The following is a 16269-nucleotide window of genomic DNA, read 5'->3' on the forward strand; positions in this document are numbered from 1 at the left end:
AATTTTTGGCTTCATCTACTCTACTGTTGAGTCCCTATAAATCAAGGGTGTCAAACTCACTTTCACCAGGGGCCACATCAGCCTTGTAGTTGCCTTCAAACAGCTGAATGTAGTTTCAACTCCTTAACAGTTAAGAAGTAGTTACATTTATACAGTCCTAAAACTATTTTGGCCCTTTGAAGGCAACCACGAGGCTGATGTGGCCCCTGGTGAAAATGAATTTGACACCCCTGCTGTAAATTATTCATCATTTCAGTTAGTATTTCCCTCATTTCTGACTGGTTCTTTTTCTGTGGGTTCTATGTCCTTTTTCATGATTGTTGGAATTCTCACTAAGTTTAATGACTCTTCCCTTAAGTTCATTGAGCAGCTTTATAAACCATTGTTTGAACTCTGCATCTAGTAAATTGCTTGTCTCCATTTTGTTTAGTTCTTTTTCTGCAGTTTTGTTCTGTTTTTTAATTTGGGACATGTTTCTGAGTCTCCACATTTTGGCAGCCATCCTATGTTTGTTTCAATATATCAGGTAGAGGTGCTATGTCTCTTTGACTTGGTAGAGTGGCCTAATGTAGTAAGATCTTATAGGATCCAGTAGTACAGCCTCCTTATTCACTCAAACTGGGCACTTCAATGTGCCCCCCACCATGTGGGCTATGTGCACTCTCCTATGGTAGTTGAGCCTTGATTGCTGTGGGCACATGGGAGGGATTTATTCATAGGTCGATTCAGCTTCAAGGACTATGTTTGACAAGCATGGTGGACAAGCTGTGCAGGGGCCCACCCTAAAGAGCAAGACTGCCCTGGCTGGTGTAGCTCAGTGGATTGAGTGTGGGCTGCAAACCAAAGCATCGTAGGTTCAATTCCCAGTCAGGGCACATGCCTGGGTTTCAGGCCACGTCCCCAGTGGGGGCCACGTGAGAGGCAACCACACATTGATGTTTCTCTCTCCCTGTCTCTTTCTCCCTTCCTTCCCCTCTAAAAATAAATAAATAAAATCTTTTTTAAAAAAAGAGCAAGACTTACTTCAGCTAGACTCTGGTGCCCACTGATTCTGCTTCTTGAGTGTCACCTGTGAAGGTGGTTGGATAGTGCTTCATCATCGTCTGAGGATGTGTGCCATCTGGGGTCTCTGAATGGTATAGGCCAAGGTCTATCACCACCTGTGTTCTGTCTAGGGCCACCTGGCATGGACTACAAAGTAATCTGCAGATGGCTGCTACTGGTGCTGGCCTTGGAGGTGCCCAGAAGAGTCCAAGCTATGAAATAAGGCTGGCTGCCACTAGTGCTAGGCCTAGAGCCACTTAGTGAGCAATACATGGCCCACTGAGGCCAGATGCTGCTTGTTTGGGAGATGTTAGGAAAGTGTGAAGCATGAGCCAGGACAGGCCATTCTTATGGAAAAACGCCTGGAAACAATTTGGGTGGGCCTGTAAGTTGGGTGTGGCAGGTCTCAGAGAGTCACCAGGGTGGGGCAAATGATGTTAGCAAGGTTGATGGGAGTCCTAGGAATGACCACCAGCTGTGGGCTCTTCAGAAAAGGAACAGTGGCTTCTGCCAGCACTTCTGTCTGGGAGAAAGCTGCCTCTGCAGCTCTCACCCTAGCGTTATACAGACAATTAATTTCCTCCCTGTATGTCTATGGTGCCTGTGGAGTTGCTGCCCCAGCACTGAAGCTCGGAGTGAGCCACTCCAAGTAAGTCTGTGGGCAGGCCCTTTAAGAACACTGGGAACTCCAGCTACCCTCCATCTCACTCAGTCACAGTCCTCACTGGTTTTTACAGCTAGAAGTTATGGTGTCATCACTTCCTGGCACTGGAACCCTGGGCAGGGGGTTGGGGGTGCTTAGTGGGAGGGCTGGGATCCCTCGCTCTTCGGAAGGTCTTCATAAACCGAGACATGCCTCCTGATTTTTATCTACCACATGTGGTTGTAGGACCAGCTTGTTTTGCATCTCTGCCCCTTCTACCAGGATTGATGAGGCTGCTTCTTTATATCCTTAGTTGTAGGACTTCTGTTCAGCTAGATTTCAGGCAGTTCTGAATGATGGCTATGTAGTTTAGTTGTAATCCTATTGTGGTTGTGGGAGGATACAAGTACCATATTTACCTATGCCACCATCTTGACTACCCTTGCTATGAGAATGTTGTTAAAGTGTTGATTCATTCATTCTTTTATCATTTGGTGAATATTTGAGTAGCTTCTTTGTATCATGTAGACTTCCTAGAATCTACTCCATGGACTGAAGATCCTGTGGAAGAAAGTATTAGGAACATCTGAACCCATCTAGGAAGCATCAGGAAAGATTTCATCGAAGGACTAGTAAAAATTAGCTAAGAGGGTAGAAAAGGGAGGCTGAAGGTAAGAGGGGAAAGATCCAGAAGACAACAGAGGAACTATTAGAAATTTAGAGTGTATTATGGGCTGGATGAAAGAAATGGCTGGATGAGGACTTCAGAGCTTATTTCCAGGATGGATACTGGCCATCTGTCTTGGAACCAAAAGTGCCACTCTATCTAGCAAATATGGAGGTTTTAATGGCATGCATTTTACCTTTTAACTTCAGTCCTAACTTCAGTTGACATGCTACTTGTTTTCTTTTGGCTAATTTTTCTCCTCAGTGTTTAGTTTTCAGTATTTTGCTATATTATATGTCTTTCTGAAATGTAAAACCTTTTAGCTATACATTGATTGAGGCATATGACAGGGGACCCCCAAAAAACCAGAATTATCTTCTGGAGGGGTGTCCCTTGTAGTATAGGCCTCTCCCACTAGATGAATGTTCTAGGAACCCATCTGTATCAGTGTACCAGCTGATGTTGTGAGAGGCTGAGTTTGGCTTCAGTGAATTTTTTTGAAGACTCTTTCAACACATTTGCCCATTTCATGATTTATGAGCACTGTGCCCACACAGTGCTGAGTGTTCAGCAGTTTTGACCCAAAATGGTAAGACCCCTGTGCCCCACCCTCTATATTCACTGGATCTTATGCCAAGTGACTTTTTTTGTTTGTTTTCCTGGATAAAAAAATCCAAAGGGAAACATTTTGTCAGTGTGGAAGAGGTGAAACAAAAAGTGGTAGAAGCATTAAAAGGCATCAAAATCGATGAGTTCAAAACTTGTTTTGAGCAATGGGAAAAAATGTCTCAATAGGTGTATTGCATGAAATAGAGAATACTTTGAAGGTGAATAAAGTTTAAATATGTAAGAATGAATACACAATTTTTTATAAATTTCCATTTTTTTTGAGGGGGTTCCCCCTTGTATACATAAAGACAGTTTTAGAGATCCTTTTTTCCAATTTTAGTTTGTTCATGGAACATATTAAGTATAAGGTATATGTTCCTTAGTATTTACAATGCCCTCTGTATAATCAAAAAGCTAAAATGGGGAAAGAGCAGACAGGAGGACAGCCATTAAACTATGTAGATAGTTTTTGTAAAAGATAAGTGTTTGCCTAAAGTTGCTACAACTGTGGGATGGAAGCTTGATAATAGTTTTTGCTTCAAGGAGCTTGCATATGTTGTTGGGTTCATGAAGCCAGTTCTAGATGAAGCAGGAAGTAAGGTCTAGGCTATGGGTCAAAAATCATCCTAAACATTCCAAAGCTCTAGGTTAAGCTTTGGTCCATTTCTTAAGTGGCTGTAAGGATTTCTGCCTAGAGTTTTGTGAAGCTGTGTTACCTAATCTTTACTGATGACTATAAAACAGAAATATAAGCCAGGCAGTTATTGTGTTTGCTGTGGTAAAAGTGGATCTGGTAGAAAGACCTGAGAAGCAATGTTACAGGACTTGAAGAGAGGTAAGAAAGTAGATTTTATTGACTATTCTGTATTCTGAATTTACAGAGCCTGCATTGATTCAAATGAAGACGGGGACTTGAGTAAATCTACTGTATTGAGAAACTACAAAGAAGCCCAAGAATATGGCTCTTTTGGCACAGCTGAGATGTTGAATTACTCTGTTAATATATATGATGATGGAAACCTGCTCTCTATTGTGACCAGTGGAGGTATTCTGTTCATATTTGTTAGAGTTAAATTTACAAAGTACAAGATAAGTTCCTATAGCCAAAAGCAGCTTTATGGAGAATTTAATCTAGAGATTCCAAATGAAGAACTAGGTCTGGAATAATAAATGTAATGTGGTTCCTGGCAAGGTGTTGTTTCTTAAAGGCAGAGTCATGTAAGATGCATTCCAAGAGTACAAGTGTGGTCCAACCACAAAAAATCTATCAGCATAATTCATCTAGTAAACAATAATTTTACTTCCAAATATTAATTTTGAGAAATTCCATTTTTTTGAAATGACACAGAATGCTACAGTGAAGGTCTTTTTACCTGACTATACTCTTGGATGAAACAATCTAAATAGCCATCAACAAAAGAATAGGTTTTTAAAAATTGTGTATTATTCACACTATGAAATATTATACAGCATTCAGAACAAATAAATATGCTTATCTCAAGTGCGTAAATTTATAATTAAAATATTAATGATAAAACATTTGTATAAAATTGTAAAATATGCAAAATAATACTATCCAATATTTATGGGTGTGTGTTTGTATGGTAAAAATGTAGATGAGAAGAATATACACACCAGCTTCTGGATAGTGATTACTCCTGGTGAGGGAGCAAAGACAAAGAAATAGGAAGACTTTAACTCTTTATCACCCCTCCCTCAACTTTATTAAGGCATAGCCAAATAACTGAAGTACAGTAATATATATTCTGTGCGTGTGTTTATGAACTTGATAAGTCTTGTTAGATGCATACTTCCAGGAAACCATCACCAATGTCAAGATAATGATTACACCCATCACCCCCACAGGTTTGCTTGTCTTCCTTTGTAAGGCTTGTCTGCCTTGTCTCCACCCACATCCCCAGGTAGCCACTGAACTGCTTTTTGTCACTCTAGATTATTTTGCAGTTTCTAGAATTTTGTGTAAGCAGAATAAAAATGTATTTTTGCCTGCCTTATTCCAGAGTAATGGTTTGAAATTCACTTATATTATAATTAGCTTGTTCCTTATTAATGAGTATTATTTCATGGTATGAATAAATCATGATTTATTTATTCACCTTTTAATGGACACTTTGATTGTTCCAACATTTGTGTACAAGTCCCTTTGTGGAAATACGTTTTGATTTAATTTGGAATGATATCTAAGAGAACTGGTAAGTCATAGTAGGCATATATTTAACTTTTTAAGAGACTTGTAAGCTGTTGTTCATAGTGGCAGCACCATTCTGTGTCCCACCAACAGAGTAGAGGGTGACTGCTCCAGGAACTTCACATTCCTACCCGCTCATACCGTGGTCAGTCTGCTTAGTTTTATCTGTTCTTATAGGTAGGTGGTGGTGGCAAAGTGGTTTTTGTTTGTTTGTTTGAGGGGATATGGTTACATTAAAATCCAGCTTTCCTATTTTTATTTGGAAGAATTGGTAATACTAGGTCTATATTCTTACATGACCACAGTTGCCTAGAACAGAGAAGTCTCAGCATTACAGCAAACTCAGATGGTAGAGTCATATGGTCTCATTTCTCAAGGAGTTCCAACTATTCTAGTGTCATGCAAACATTAAGGCCCAATGTTGGTTGTCATTCATCATTATGTTTGCAGTGGTGTTTTATCTGACAGTAGTGGGATATTTCTCTCTCACTTGGATACTTCCTTGGGACATAGGTAGTTCTTTGTTTACTTCATCAGTACATAACATGTAGAGAAAAGTATACAAATCATAAATTATACATGCATTGAATTATCACAGAGTGGACACTTCTGTTTAACCACTACTTGTCTTACCCAAGACAAGGAATAAAGCTTGTCAAAGTCCCTCTCCTGTCTCTTCCTAACCACCAACCTACCCTTCCTACCCGCCCTGCACCCAAAGTTAAACTACTGTCCTTATTTATATTAGCACATTAGTTTGAACTATCTGATATTGCTGTTTTTATAGGTCAGAAATGATTAAATAGTGGTAATTATACATGGCTCAACCTACTATGGTGATTTTTCCATGTATGTAAATGGTGTGTGTGTATGTGTGTGTGTGTGTGTGTTTTGTGTCTGACTTTTTTTAATCATTTTTATTATTTTATAGTTGTCTCAATTTTTCCCCCTTTGTCCTCTTCTGCTCATCCCATCGCCTGCTCCCACAGTTAATACCAACACTTGTCCATGTCAGTGGGTCATTCATACATGTTCCCTTCCCCTTCTTTCCACCATTATCCCCCTGCCTTCTCCCCTCTAATTATTTTCAATCTGATCCATGTTTCCTTACCTGTGATTCTGTTTGGTTTGTTAGTTTATGTTCTTCATTAGATTCCCATTATAGAAGAGATCCTATGGTATTTGTCCTTCACTGACTGACTTATTTCACTTAACATAATATTCTCCAGTTCCATCCCTGCTGTCGCAAAGGGTAGGAGTTCATTCTTTCCTTCTACTGTGCAGTATTCCATTGTGTAAATGTACCATGGTTTTTTGATCCACTCAATTTACTGATGGGCACTTAGGCTGTTTCCAGGACTTGGCTATTGTAAATAACAATGCTATGAACATAGGATAGAGGAGCATAAGTTCTTTTGAATTGGCCACTGGGGATTCTTAGGATATTCTCAGTAATGGAATCACTGGGTCAAAAGGCACTTCCTTTTTTGATTTTTTAATTATATTCCATATCATTTTCCACAGTGGCTCCACCAGTCTGCATTCCCACTAACAGTGCACTAGTGTTCCCTTTTCTCCACATCCTCTCCAGAACTTGTTGTTTGTTGATTTACTAAGGATGGCCATTCTGGCAAGTGTGAAGTGGTTTCTCATTGTGGTTTTAATTTGCATCTCTCTGCTGGCTAGTGATGCTGAGCATCCTTTCATATGTCTCTGGACCCTCTGTATGTCCTCCTTGGAGAAGTGTCTGTTCAAGTTTTTTGCTCATTTTTAATTGGGTTTTTTGTCTTCCTGGGTGGAGTCATGTGAGTTCTTTATATATTTTGGAGATCAAATCTTTGTCTGAGGTATCATTGGCAAATATGTTTTCCCACATAGTTGGTTCTCTTTTCATTTTAATGCTGTTTTCTTTAGCTGTGCAAAAGCTTTTTGATTTGATGAGGTCCCATTTGTTTATTCTTTCCTTTATGCCCCTTGCTTTAGGTGACGTATCAGTGAAGGCGCTGCTGCGTGGAATGTCTGAGATTTCCCTGCCGATGTTTTCCTCTAGGACTTTTATGGTGTCACAATTTATATTTAAGTCTTTTATCCACCTTGAATTTACTTTTGTGTATGGTGTAAGTTGGTGATGGAGTTTCATTTTTTCACATGTAGCTGTCCAGATCTCCCAACACCATTTGTTGAAGAGGCTGTTTCTACTCCATTTTATGCTTCTTCCCCCTCGGTGAAATATTAGTTGACCATAGAGACTTGGGTTTATTTCTGGGCTCTCTGTTCTGTTCTATTGGTCCATTCTCTGTTCTTATGCCAGTATGAGGCTGTTTTGATTACAGTGGCCTTGTAATAGTTTGATATCAGGTATTGTGATCCCTCCTGCTTTGTTCTTCTTTCTCAAAATTGCTGTAGCTATTTGGGGTCACTTATGGTTCCATATAAATTTCTGAAATGCTTATTCTATATCTGTGAAATATGTCGTGGGTGCTTTAATAGGTATTACATTGAATCTATAAATCGCTTTGGGTAGTATGGCCATTTTGATAATGTTAATTCTTCTAATCCATGAGCATGGCACATGCTTCCATTTGTTTGTGTCTTCCTTAATTTCTTTCTTCAGTGTTGTATGGATTTCTGAGTACAGGTCTTTTACCTCCTTGGTTAGGTTTATTCCTAGGTAGTTTATTTTTGTTGTTGTTTCTATATCAAATGGGATTTTTGTCTGATTCCTGTTTCTGATATTTCATTGTTGGTGCACAAAAATGCCTTTGATTTCTGAGTATTGACTTTGTATCCTGCTATTTTGCCAAATTCATTTATTAGGTTGAGTAGTTTCTTGGTGGAGTCTGTAGGATTTTCTATGTACACTATCATGTCATCTTCAAAAAATGACAGTTTTGTTTCCTCCTTTCCAATGTGGGTGCCTTTTATTTCTTTTTCTCGTGTGGTTGCTGTGGCTAGGACATCCAGTACTATGTCGAATAAGAGTGGTGAAAGTGGACATCCTTGTCTTGTTTCTGATCTTAGTGGGAAAGCTCTAAGTTTCTGCCTGTTGAGTATGATGTTGGCAGTAGGTCTCTCATATATGGGCTTTATTATGTTAAGGGATGGTCCTGCTACTCTCATTTTGCTAAGAGTTTTTATCATAAATGGTTATCAAATGCTTATCAAATGCTTTTTCCACATCTATTGATATGATCATGTGATTTTTGTCTTTCCTTTTATGTGGTATATTATGTTTATTGATTTGCAAATATTGTACCATCCTTGCATCCCTGAGATGAATCCACTTCATCATGGTGTATGATCTTTTTAATGTATTTCTGGATGTAATTTGCCAATATTATCTTGAGGATTTTAGCATCTATGTTCATCAGTGATATTGGACTGAAGTTTTATTTCTTTGTTGTGTCATTATCTGGTTTTGGGATAAGGATGATCCTGGCTTCACAAAACGAGTTTGGGAGTCTACCATCTTCTTGAATTTTTGGGAATAATTTGTGAAGGATGAGAGTTAGCTCTCCCTTAAATGCTTTGTAAAATTCTTCTGTGAAACCATCTGGTCCAGTGCTTTTGTGTGTCAGAAGCTTTTTGATAACATTTGATTTCAATGTTATCAGCTGTTACTGGTCTATTCAAGCTTTCTGCTTCTTCTTCATTGAGTTTTGAAAGATATTTTTGTACAGTTTGTCTACTTGACCCAGGATTTCAAATTTCTTGGCATATAGCTCTTCATAGTAATTTCTTATAATCTTTTGTATTTCTGTGGTATCAGTTGTAATCTCTCCTCTTTCATTTCTGATTGTGTTTATTTGGGTCTTATCTCTTTTTTCTTTTTTTAATATATTTTATTGATTATGCTATTACAGTTGTCCCATTTCCCCCTTTCACTCCCCTCTACCCTGTACACCCTCTCCCACTCACATTCCTCCTGTTTAGTTCATGTCCATGTGTCATACCTATAAGTTCTTCAGCTTCTACATTTTTCATACTATTCTTACCCTCCCCCTATCTATTTTCAACCTGCAATCTATGCTACTTATTCTCTGTACCTTTTCCCCCTCTCTCCTCCTCCCACTCCCCTGTCGCTAACCCTCCATATGATCTCCCTTTCTGTGTTTCTGTTCCTGTTCTAGTTGTTTGCTTAGTTTCTTTTGGTTCTGCTTTAGGTGTGGTTGTTAATAATTGTGAGTTTGCTGTCCTTTTACTATACATGTTTTTTCTTTATCTTCTTTTCTTAGATAAGTCCCTTTAACTTTTTATAAAATAAGGGCTTGGTAGTGATGAACTCCTGTAACTTGCTCTTATCTGAGAAGCACTTTATCTGTCCTTCCATTCTAAATGCAAGCTTTGCTGGATAGAGCAATCTGGGATACAGGTCCTTGTCTTTCATGACTTTGAATACTTCTTTCCCACCCCTTCTTGCCTGTAAGGTCTCTTTTGAGAAATCAGCTGACAGTCTGATGGGAACTCCTTTGTAGGTGACTGTCCCCTTATCTCTTGCTGCTTCTAGGATTCTCTCCTTCATTTTTTACCTTGGCTAATGTAATTATGATGTGCCTTGGTGTGTTTCTTCTTGGGTCCAGCTTCTTTGGGACTCTCTGAGCTTCCTGGATTTCCTGGAAGTCTATTTCCTTTGCCAGAATGGGGAAGTTCTCCTTTATTATTTGTTCAAATACATTTTCAATCTGTTGCACTTCCTCTTCCCCTTCTGGTACCCCTATAATTCGGATGTTGGAACGTTTAAAGATGTCCTGGAGGTTCCTAAGCTCCTCCTCATTTTTTTGAATTCTTATTTCTCCATTCCTTCCTGAGTGGTTGTTTCTTCCTTCTGGTCCACTGTATTGTTTTGAGTCCCAGTTTCCTTCCCATCACTATTGGTTCTCTGTGCATCTTCCTTCATCTCTTTTATAGTAACCTGCATTTTTTCATGTAATTTGTGCCCAAAATCAACCAATTCTGTGAGCTTCCTGATCACCAGTGTTTTGAACTGTGCATCTGATAGATTGGCTATCTCTTGGTCACTCAAAAGGATGAGTTCTGGGGCACTGATTTGTTCTTCTGTTTGAGCCATCTCTCTCTTTCTCTCTCTCTCTCTCTCTCTCTCTCTCTCTTTTTTTGGTCTGGTCCTCCTGTTTTGGTGAGGGACGGAGCCTTAGGTGTTCACCAGGGCTGGGCACCCCCGTCGCTAGATTGTGAAGTTGTATGTGAGGGCGGGGCTGAGAGGGAACAATGGCGGTAGCTCCGTTCTCTGTGGGACCTCAGTCCCTTCTCTGGGATCCTGGGTTGTGTGCTCTGCCCTGTTCCACAATTGCCGCCTCACTGGGTCTGCCAGCTGCTGCTTGCGTAGTCAGGGTCCACCCACTGCGTTCTTGTGTGCCCCAGATGCCTTACACACTCCCAGTTGCCTTATGCGCCCAATTCTCCCTGTTCTCCGAGCCGCGACCCCCACCCAGCTTCTCGTCTCCTCCCCTCCTACTTCTGATCTGGATGAATGGGTTTATTTCAATTTCTTGGCTGTCTGACTTCCATTCAGATAAATTTTCTGTCAGTTCTGGATGTTATTCTGCCTCTAAACTGTTGTTGTCCCAATCTTGGTTGTGCATGGAGGCACAGTGCATCCACCTATGCCTCCCTCTTGGCAGAAGTCCTTATCTCTTTTTTTCTTGATGAGCCTGCCTAAAGGCTTATTGATGTTGTTTATCTTTTCAAACAAAGAGCTCCTGGATTTATTGATCCTTAGAACTGTGCTTTTAAACTCTTAAGTCATTTAATTCTGCTCTGCTCTTGGTCATTACCTTCCTTCTACTTGCTCTGGGCTGTCTTTGTTGTTGTTCCTCAAGTTCTTGTAGGTGTAGGGTTAGGTTGTTTATTTGAAATGTTTCTATATTTGTTAGGTAGGCTTGTATCACTATGAAATTCCCTCTCAGGACTACCTTTGTTATGTCCCATAAGTTTTGGATTGTTGTGAGTTCATTTGTCATTTGTTTCCAGAAACTTTTTTATTTCTTCTCTAATTTCATTATTGACCCATTTATTGTTTAATAGTATGCTATTCAATCTCCATGATTTTGAGTGTTTTGGGATTTTTTTCTTTGAGGTTGATTTTTAGTTTCAGTACTTTGTGATTGGAGAAAATGCTTGATATAATTTCAATTTTCTTGAATTTGTTGAGGCTTGTTTTGTGTCCTACCATGTAGTCTACTTTGAAAATATTCTGTGTGCATTTGAAAAAAAAATGTGTATTTTGCTTCTTTAGGATGTAAGGCTCTATGTGTATCAGTGAAGTCCATTTCATCTAGGGCATTGTTCAATGCCACAATATCTTTGTTGATATTTTGTTTGGGAAATCTATCCATTTTTGACAGTGGAGTATTAAAATGCCATACTATAATATTGTTGCTGTCAATATGTTTCTTGAAGTCCTCTAAGATTTTTCTTTATGTATTTGGGTGCTCCTATGTTGGGTGCATATATATTTACAATATTTATGTCTTCTTAGTGGATTCTTCCCTTGAGTATTATGAAGTGACCTTTTGGGTCTCTTTTTATGGCTCTTTTTTTGAGATCTATTTTATCCGATATGAGTATTGCTACCCCAGCTGTTTTTTTTTTTTTTCCTGTCTGTTTGCTTGGAAAATATTTTTCCAACTCTTCACTTTCAGTCTGTGTAGGTCTTTTGTTTTGAGGTGGGTCTCTTGTAGACAGCATATGTGTGGGTCATGTTTTCTTATCCATTCAGCTATTCTGTGTCTTTTGATTGGGGCATTTAGTTCATTTATGTTTAAGGTTATTATTTATAGGTACTTATTCTTTGCCATTTTTTCGTACCTGTGCTTCTCTCACACTATTTTTCTTCCTTTTCTTAAAGCAGTCCCTTTAGCATATCTTGCAGTGCTGTTTGGAGGAGGTGTATTCTTTCACCCCTCTTTTGTATAGGAAGCTCCTTATTTGGCCTTCCATTTTAATTAAGAGACTTGCTGGATAAAGTAGTCTTGGTTGCAAGCCTATGGTTCTCATTACTTGGAGTATTTCTTGCCATTCTCTTCTGGCTTGGAGCATTTCCATTGAGAAGTCAGCTGCCAGCCCAGTTGGGACTCCCTTGTATGTTACTTCCTGTTTTTACCTTGCTGCCTTTAAGATTCTCTCTTTATCTTGGAATTTTGCTATTTTAATTATGATGTGTCTTGAAGTGGGCCTCTTTGGGTTCCTCTTGATTGGGACTCTCTTGTTTCCCAGATTTGTATGAGTTTTTCTCTCATCAATTTAGGGAACTTTTCCATCACTACTTTTTCGAATAGGTTTTCTATCCCTTGCTCCTCTTCTTCTCCTTCTGGTATCCCTATTATGTGGATATTATTACATTTCATGTTGTCCTGCATCTCCCTTAACCCCTCTTCATTCTTTCTGAGCTTCTTTTCCTTTTCTTGCTCCTTCTGGGTGTGTTTTTTTTTTCTACCTTGTCCTCCAGCTCATTGATCTGATCCTCTGCTTCATGGAGCCTGCCTTTGATTCCTTCTACTGTGTTCTTCAGTTCAGAAATTGTATTCTTCATTTCCTCTTGGCCCTTGTTGATAGTTTCTATTTCCTTTTTCATGTTGATATAGTTTGCAGTGAGTTCATTGTAGGTTTCCTGTAGTTTCTGATAATCCTCTGTGAGCTCATTGGGCTTCCTGATAACCATTGCTTTTATCTCACTGTCTGATAGTTGAGTTGCCTCTATTTCATTTAGCATTCTTTCTGAGGCTTCCTCCTTTCCCTTCATTTGAGGATTGTTTCTTTGTCTTCCCATTGTTTGTGAGACTCTTCTTGTTAGCCTCTGCTTTTTAAATTGATCTGTTTTGACTCCCTGGGTTTATGGTATGGACTTCTGTGGTAGAACACCTGTGAGATTCAGTGGTGCCATCTCCTTGATTTCCTGAGCTCACTGGTCTTGGGCTGTCATTTATTTTGGCTCTCTGTATGTCTTGGGGTTTTGATTGTTGTTGGGTCTTTCTTTGTTTGGTCCTTCCCTCCAGCTGGTTAATTGAGGGTCACTCCATCCACCATGTCTTGTATTCTTCCAATCCATGTACATGATATATGCTTCCATTTATTTGTGTCTTCCTTAATTTCTTTCTTCAGTGTTGTGTAATTTTCTGAGTACAGGTCTTTACCTCCTTGGTTAAATTTATTTCTAGGTACTTTTTTTTTCTTGCTGCTGTAGTAAATGAGATGTTTGTCCAAGTTCTCTTTATAATACTTCATTGTTGGTGTACAAAAATGCCATTAAATTCTGAATATTGACTTTGTATCCTGCTTGTTTGCCATGTTTACTTATTAGGTCAAATGTTTTTTTGTGTGGAGCCTGCAGGGTTTTCTGTGTACGTTAGCATGTCATCTGCAAATAATGACAGGCATATTTCCTCCTTTCCAATTTGGATGCCTTTTCTTTCTTTCTTTCTTTTTTTTTTTTTTTTTTGGTTGATGTGGGTAGAACTTCCAGTACTATGTTAAATACGAGTGGTCACAGTGGACATTCTTGTCTTGTTCCTGATATTAACAGGAAGGCTCTTAGTTTTTCCGCATTAAGTATGATGTTAGCTATAGGTTTCTCATATATAGGCAATATTAGTTGAGATATGCTCTCTCTATTCCTACTTTCCTGGATGTTTTTATCATAAATGGGTACAAGATTTTATCGAATGCTTTTTTTGCATCTGTTGCTATGATCATGTGATTTTTGTCCCCCATAGTGTTTATGTGGTGTATTACATTTATTGATTTGTGGATATTGTACCAACCTTGCCTCTCTGGGATGAATCCCACTTGATCATAGTGTATGATCTTTTTAATGTATTTCTTCTGAATGTAGATTGCCTGTATTTTGTGGACGATTTTAGAATATATGTTCATCAGAGATATTGGCCTGTAGTTTTCATTCTTTGTTGTGTCTTGACCTGATTTTGAAATTAGGATGATACTAACCTCTTTAAAATGGTTTGGGAGTCTTCCCTTTTCTTAAATTTTTTGGAATAATTTGAGAATGAAAAGAGTTAGCTCTTCCTTAAATGTTTGGTAAAATTCATCTGTGAAGCCATACAGTCCAGGGCTTTGTATGCCAGGAGTTTTTTAATTACTGTTTTATTTCACTAGCTGTTATAGGTCTTTTTAGGCTTTCTGCTTCTTCTTGATTCAATTTTGGCAGATTGTGTGTTTCAAGAAATTTGTCCATTTTGCCTAGGTCACAGGCAGCAAACACAAGGCCTGCAGGTTGAATCTGGCCCTCCACCTTCTTTTATCCAGCCTGGCACTTTGTTTCTACCCAGCAGCAGTGCTGGGCTCTCGCTTAACTGTTAAGGAGTAGTTACATTTATTTGGATTACTAGGATTGGAAAATATAAAAATATTATTTATGTTATATTTCTCATTTCCAGTCCTAAAATTACATTTGGCCCTTTGAAGGCAACCATGAAGTTAATGTTCCCCTGGTGAAAATGATTTTGATACCCCTGGCCTAGTTTGTCAAATTTCTCGGCATAGAGTTGTTCATAGTAATTTCTTACAATCCTTTGTATTTCTGTTGTTTTGGTTGAAACTTCTCCTCTTTCATTAAAATAATATTTGGGCACTTTCTGTTTTTTTCCTGATGAGTCTGATTAAAGGCATGTCAATTTTGTTTAACTTTTCAAAGAACCAGATCTTGGATTTATTGTTCTTTTGAATTTTGTTCTTTTTGTGTCTGTGTAATTTAATTCTGCCCTGATCTTGATTATTTTCTTCTTTCTACTTGCTGTGGGCATTGTTTGTTTTTGTTCCTCTGTTTCTTTTAGATGTAGGGTTAGGTCGTTTATTTGGGATTTTTCTGTCTTCTTTAGGTAAGCCTATATTGCTATGAACACCCCTCCTAGGATGTGTCCCATAGGTTTTGGGTTGTTGTATGTTCATTTTCTTTTGTTTCCAGAAACTTTTTGATTTCTTTCCTTGATATCATTGTTGACTCATTCATTATTTAATAACATGTTATTAAGTCTCCATGTGTTTGAATGTTGACTTCTTTAACTCTTTTGTTTGCATGCTTCATCTCATAGTATATAGACAGGTACACTGTGTATATTGCTGTATAATATTCAATTTTATGAATGTACTGGATCTATTCTAGTTTTTGAATTTTCAAACAATGCTGCCATGAACATTTTTACATTTGTCTTGTAGTGTACATGTGTGCATGTTTCTCTTGGGTGTATTGCTAGAGGTGAAATTGCTAAATTGTAGGTTATGCCTATATTCACCTTTCCCAAATGGCAGTCTACTCTCCCACTAGTAGTGTGTGAATACATATTCCCATCCACAGTTGCTGTTCTAGACCTTAAAGTTTAAGCTAATCTGAAAGTTATGTGGCTTTGATATGCATTTCCCAGACAGGCCAGTGAAGTTGAACATCTTATTTTTATGTGTCATTTGGTTGTCCTCTTTTGTGAAATGATCTCAAATGTGTTACCCATTTTTCTTTTGCACTGTCTTTTCCTTTTTAAAATATATATTTTATTGATTATGCTATTACAGTTGTCCTAATTTTCCCCCCATTGCTTTCCTCCACCTTTATGAAAATCCTTCTTGTTTCTTAAAATAGTCCCTTTAACATTTCATGTAATAACAGCTTGGTGATGATAAACTCCTTTAGCTGTACCTTGTCTGAGAAGCCCTTTATCTGCCCTTCAATTCTAATGATAGCTTTGCTGGATAGAGTAATATAGGTTGAAGGTCCTTGCTTTTCATCATTTAGAATACTTACTTCCAGTCCCTTCTTGCCTGCAGAGTTTCTTTTGAGAAATCAGCTGACAGTCTCATGGGAACTCCTTTGTAGGTAACTTTACAAAGAGCCTTGTTTACTCATCCATCTTTGTCTTTTCCATTGAATTTGAAAGATTAGATTTTTTATATAAGTTCTTTGTCAATTATATATATAGCAAATACCTTCTCATCCTTGTAACCTTCATTTTTGCTCTCAGTGAAAAGGCTAGAGTTCCAGGCAGCAGAATAGTATGTAGAATTCATTGAATTTCATTTTTTGTGAATTATTGGTAAGAGAATTAGGGTAATATATTATTAAATATAAAGGTT

General features: G+C 38.3%; 1 protein-coding gene across 3 annotated transcripts in view; it reads left to right on the forward strand.

Moving 5' to 3' along the window:
• TPP2 (tripeptidyl peptidase 2) overlaps positions 1 to 16269 on the forward strand; it is a 119138-nt gene that overhangs the window by 22399 nt on the left and 80470 nt on the right. For all 3 annotated transcript variants that reach the window (XM_045821565.1, XM_045821566.1, XM_045821567.1), the window contains exon 6: positions 3845 to 4008. In XM_045821565.1, coding sequence (XP_045677521.1) covers positions 3845 to 4008 — 164 coding nt within the window. The remainder of the gene's footprint in view (positions 1 to 3844; positions 4009 to 16269) is intronic.

The sequence above is a fragment of the Phyllostomus hastatus genome, unplaced genomic scaffold (assembly GCF_019186645.2).
Source record: "Phyllostomus hastatus isolate PE091 unplaced genomic scaffold, TTU_PhHast_1.1 phas_scaffold_46, whole genome shotgun sequence".
NCBI classification, from domain to species: domain Eukaryota; kingdom Metazoa; phylum Chordata; class Mammalia; order Chiroptera; family Phyllostomidae; genus Phyllostomus; species Phyllostomus hastatus.